The sequence below is a fragment of the Pyrus communis genome, chromosome 6, assembly GCF_963583255.1.
Source record: "Pyrus communis chromosome 6, drPyrComm1.1, whole genome shotgun sequence".
NCBI classification, from domain to species: domain Eukaryota; kingdom Viridiplantae; phylum Streptophyta; class Magnoliopsida; order Rosales; family Rosaceae; genus Pyrus; species Pyrus communis.
This window is the reverse complement of record NC_084808.1, coordinates 17,879,861-17,885,458: the sequence shown is the minus strand read 5'-3', so window position 1 is coordinate 17,885,458 and position 5,598 is coordinate 17,879,861. Positions and strand designations below refer to the sequence as shown.

Genomic DNA, 5,598 nt, shown 5'->3' with positions numbered 1-5,598 from the left:
CTTATATTCTTACATGTACTCCAAGTCATAGGCTAGTACATATTTGTACCTTGTGTTATCAATACAATTGATTTAATTATAATTCTACACATTGTTCAACAGCGTATCCGTTGCAAATTTCTATTCAAATTCAATCTGTAAGCTATTTTCTATTTAATTAAAATTCTTGTGTGATTTTTTTTTTTTTAACAAAATTTCGTGTACGGTTTATTTGTTTCACATATTTACTATTGTTGTAACTAGCTAGATACTAGAGCGTAGTTGACGCGGATGAAGGACTAATCACTACATCACTTTGTATAGGGTCTAAATGATGTGTCATCAATATAATTTAGCACGTTTATCAATGCTTAAGTAATAATCCAATCAGTAACTTCCATATCATTTAGTTTACAAAATTTTATGTACAAATTGAGTTTCTCTAGTATTACTCCTTTCTAAGACAGACAGGTTTCTTGGGCTTTCATACCGTAGGAGAAGAGAAGCCTGGAGTTGGAGGAGGCTGAACATAACTTTTTCTTCGAATACAGAGAGCAACAAGATACTAGATTTTCTTGAATTTTTTAAGCAACCATAGTGGAGAGGGAAAATTCGAAGTGTTAGCGGATCTGACAGTGTTTTTTTCGTTGTTTAGATGTTGTAGGAGAGGGTATCAAATATGTCGGGGGGCGGTAGCGAAAATCAAATCTCAATTGAGCGATTTCGTTTAAAACTGCGTAGTGTTATTGTCCTACTACATTTGTCAATATGCTTCAAGGTGGTAAGGGAGGTGGATAATGAATCAGAATTAATTAGGAGAGGTTCAGGTTTAATTCCTCCAAAAACCTATCTCAGAAAACTAACACACTTTCACGTGGGACTCTGACTTTTAAATTCTAAAAGGACTTATCCTTACGGATTATGATCCCGATGCTTGTGCATGGAGGTTAATACATTAAGCAATGCCAATCAAATAATACAAGACAGTACACCTGCATTCCACACATAATATTAAACAAAACGAACCATTAACTAAGTTCGTTATAGTTTTACAAACTTCAACATAATGATGCCTGAGAGGGATTTAACACAGTTATTTTGATGACATTTTCTCTTGGAACCCTCCAATGTAACCATAAAAATAAAATTATTTGACTCGACCACCTTCGTAGTCGTCTTTATATCTCTTCCAAAACCAATGTTGCTTCCACACTCTCTCTGTCATCTCCTCAATAGGGACATTTTTGGTCTCGGGAACCAAAAATAGCACAAAGAGTGACATGACCAAGACCCAAGCAGAGAAAAACAAGAAGACGCCATACTTCATACTGCAAAGCATTAAGAGGAAGACTTGTCCTATAAGAAAACAGCAAAGCATGTTCATGCAAACCGTCACACTTTGCCCCGCTGACCGAGTCTCCAACGGAAATGTCTCACTAGGAATTAACCACCCGAGGGGTCCCCAAGACCAGGCAAAGGCGGAGACGAAAGTGCACACCATGACCACCACCACAATCGCCAAACCATAAGATAAGTTATTAGAGTGATCCTTAACCTTGAAGGCTAGCACTATTCCGATAACCAATTGAGAAAGCAACATTTGGATCCCAGCTTCTAATAACAGCATTCGACGCCCAACTTTGTCAACCAAGAAGATAGATACAATCGTTGCAAGGACATTGACAGCTCCTAGTATAACTGCGGCATAAAGGGAGGCATTGTTGCCAAAGCCCATGGTCGCAAATAAAATGGGAGCATAGAAAAGAATTGCATTCATGCCTGTGAACTGCTGGAAGATCTGTACAGAAAACATCATTAATGTTAACATTACACTACTACTTTTCAATTGTAGTAACCAATGTATGTGTATATATACTGACCTGCATTGCTATTGCAATCACCAGTGGGGGGCGATTCTTCCATTTAAGGAGATTTTTAAAGGGGTGCTTTATTTCTTTGGCTGCACTACTTGCCTCCAGTATCTCCGAGAACTCGGCTTCAACATTTTCGGTGCCTCTGATCCTTTTAAGTACTGCTCTTCCTTCATCCAACTTACCACGTTGTATCAAACTGTTAGGAGTGTCTACCACAATAAGAGACCCCAAGGTCAGCAAGAGTGCCGGAACACCGGCCAAACCCAGCGATACCCTCCAACCCCATCCCCCTTTAATCCTGTATTTGGCAGAACACATAATTACATATCAATTATAGTGGATGGTGGTAAAGCACAAGAAGTAAGAAAAAATTAATTCATGCCCATTAATGTTGTATCTCGATAATCATTATAGACATTTCTCTTCATGTGTCTAGTAGAATAAGAACCTAATTTCAATTGTTGATATTCTTCATATACAGGAGTACTCTTTGAAACCAAGGAGAAGGGGACGTACTTAGCAGCACCATAATTGACAAGGGTAGCAAAAAGAATTCCAACGGTTACATTTAGTTGGAAAAGTATGTTGAGTCCTCCACGAATTCTTGTGGGTGCAATCTCCGAAAGGAATAGTGGCACAGCCTGCAAAACATCAAAACATCGAAACCATTACTCGATGACCAAATTAGGGGAAAAACATATATGGCTTAAAAGCAAGAAAATGAAAGCTGAAGCTCCTCTTCATATGGGGCATATGATACAGATCAATATTCTTTTTAGACTTACGTTTGAATTTTAAACTCTAAATTGTAAACTTCAAATGCGAAACATAAAATGCTTAATTATCTTTAAATCCTCAAAAACATAGTTTTAAAATGGGAAATTTAGAGAAATGCCTTATTTAGAGGCTCGAAAGGGCTTTTGCCCCTCTATTCAAAAATTTTAGAATTTTTATGAAAAACTTAACTAACCTTACAGTTTTCATTGTATTCAAAGCTTTTGCCTTGTTCCCATTGCTCGATACCCCATTGATAACAACTTTATCCCTTGAGTGCTATTTATGCTTGCTGCAATATTACTAAAGGGATGTCACAGATCGACCTTTCTCGAGGGGTCCTCGAGCAAACTCGAATTAGGCAAACAAACTGTATGAATCCAATTAATTAAAAGTACAGGTCAATTAAGTCTTTTCAATGTAAAAATGACCAAAAAAATATTGAACAAAAGATATTATATATCTTAACAGGTGAGAGAGTGAGCTAAGCCTCACAAAATTTAATTTTGAAAAAGACCAAAAGTTCCCTTTTTAATTAAGAATTTTAGTTAAAAGTAAAGGGCTTTATTTTCTTCCAAATTTCCTTTTTTAACAAATAAAGGCAATATAAGCACCAAAAATTATATGCAGATCATCTTGTTTCATCTGATGCAGTGGTAATGAGTGACTTGGCAGTGGTTGTCACTCTTTCTTCCTCCTTAACATCACCCTATACTTTAAGATTTGAATGTGACACTATTACCTGAAATTATGATTAAAGTTGCCCTGACCACCTCTTTTAGGAAATATATTGCTACAAATTGATAAGGGATTAGAACATTGCTGTTAAGAGTCTCAAAATATGGAGGAATAACAAAATTATAAACAATACAAAGTTAAAAACCTGATTGGCGAAACCAACTCCGCAGCCAAGAAAGATCCTACCAATGATAACCATGGAAAGTTCTTGAAATGAAGCATTAAGAACTGTACCAACAATGAAGAAAATCCCAGCAATTAACATGGTCAGCCTTCGCCCTAGCCTTTTGGTAGTGTACGATGCAAAGAAGGTCGATACCAAAGCAGCAAGGTACAACAAAGAGGTGAACAATTGCAGGCCTTGATTGTTAAATCTGCAGTAATTGCTGTTGGTCTTCAGTTTCTGAGTGCTAGCGTACACGTCTGGGTAGAACTTTTTCAAGAAACCTGGCATAGCTGTCACACCGCCTGCATCAAGTACAACCAATGGCTAAAATATTGTACTCCAGTCAAGTTGGGTTAAAACATTATACTGGCTCTCCAAACATAAGTTCGAATCTTTCTTCCCATAGTTTAAATGAATTTCGTATGGAATTTGTCAAAAAAAAAAAACCCCAAAAATTAATATAAACAACAGTATTAATTAGACAAACAAATTAAAAAATAAAAAATTGTGGGTGTTTGTGGTTACTGACCAGAAATGCCAACCTCATAACCAAACATGAGACCTCCACTTGAAGCGAGTATACATGAAATGATGACAATTGGTGTGATCTTTGCTTCAGAAATATCAGCTGCGGTGCTTGCTGAGGCCATGATCTCAACTCTCAAACATTCAAAACAAAGCCTCTTAATTGCTACAACTTCCTTGCAGCTCCTTATACAGCTTTGTATATATCCAAGTAACCGAGTGAAAGAAAGAGACTTTCTGCAAAAACCAGCAGATGGGTGGTTTCTTTTAAGATAGCTAGCATGTGAGAGAGGGGCACTGCATGGGAACCAGGTGTCCAAATTCTGAGGTTTAGGGTAACAATTGTCAGCTGCTTCATATTCTGCTTCCTTATCACCAAACTATAGTTTAATATATTTTAATACGTTTTCTTCTTCCATTCATTCATGTTTGAGTTACAACTTTATTTATTGATCAAGTGACTCAGTGATATGATTTTATACTTGTGGAGATTAATTTGCTGCCAATGAATGGCAATATCATTTATAATAGGGAGAAATTCTCTCTCTTTCTATTCTCTCTCTTCTTCTGTCCCTCTTACATTTTGCTCTCTATCTTTTTGTCTTTTTAAAAAAAAATTAATATAAAATATTAATGTAATTTAATCATACTCATTTAAATAAAAAAAGAAAAATTGAGAGAGATTAAGTGTAGAAAAAATAATAGTTGGAAGTACTCTGTGAATGAAAACTTGTGAAGCATAAGTATCACCTGACCAAATCTCCCATAGATTATCTTAGAAGTAAAGAAATTCTTTTCGGATCTCTTCTATCAAAATCATCGGATCAAGTGATTTGAATTTTTAAAATTTCCTCCAACGATAAAAAATTATTATAACTTTTAAAGAATCAAAATAGGTGGAAAGTTAAATGAAATTTAAAGCATAAATCATTTGATCTGGTGATCATAGTGAAACAAATCTGAAGAGGAACTCCACCCATCTTGGAAAAGAAGAACTGAGACAGATTGTGTACTTATAGGGCGGCACACAGTTCGATTGAACAGTTCCATTTTCAGTGGCGCACAATTCAACCGACTAATATTTTTTTCGGTGCATTATTTAGTTTAGAGAAATATTAAGTAGATTTTTAAAAGTAAATTTTTTTATAAATTTTCTGTTATCTTTTATTTTAGATATAATGTTTTGTTATCACGAAAGTTGATATTAACTTGTGAAGTAGAAGAGAGTGTATGAAAAGTTCATTTAAGAGAGTTTTCTTAACATTAATGATTCAATTTAATTTGCATGAAAATTATAAAAACTGATATTTTTAGCGCATGTTATGTTCAACTCATGCTTATCTAGAATATATTTTTTGAATCACGGCGTACTACGCGCGACTTTCACGTTTTAAATGTATTTATATTCTTAAATTGACAGAAGGAAAGTCAAATATTTGAAATAAATGAATAATCTTAGATCATGCTAGAAGAAACCCCTCATAAACCAATTAAAGCAGCTGAATCCACGTAATAAAATCGGTCTCTATAAAATTTACATTA

The 5,598-nt window shown here is 35.2% G+C and overlaps 1 protein-coding gene across 1 annotated transcript; it reads right to left on the bottom strand.

Moving 5' to 3' along the window:
• Positions 1-1,126: 1,126 nt before the first annotated feature.
• LOC137736147 (sugar transport protein 13-like) lies at positions 1,127-4,181 on the bottom strand. The gene is made up of 5 exons (XM_068475474.1): positions 4,061-4,181; positions 3,511-3,833; positions 2,370-2,494; positions 1,860-2,151; positions 1,127-1,777 (listed from the first exon to the last, which is right to left on the bottom strand). Exons 1-5 carry the CDS (start codon positions 4,179-4,181, stop codon positions 1,127-1,129), a joined length of 1,512 nt encoding a protein of 503 aa, XP_068331575.1.
• Between the last annotated feature and the right edge of the window lie 1,417 nt (positions 4,182-5,598).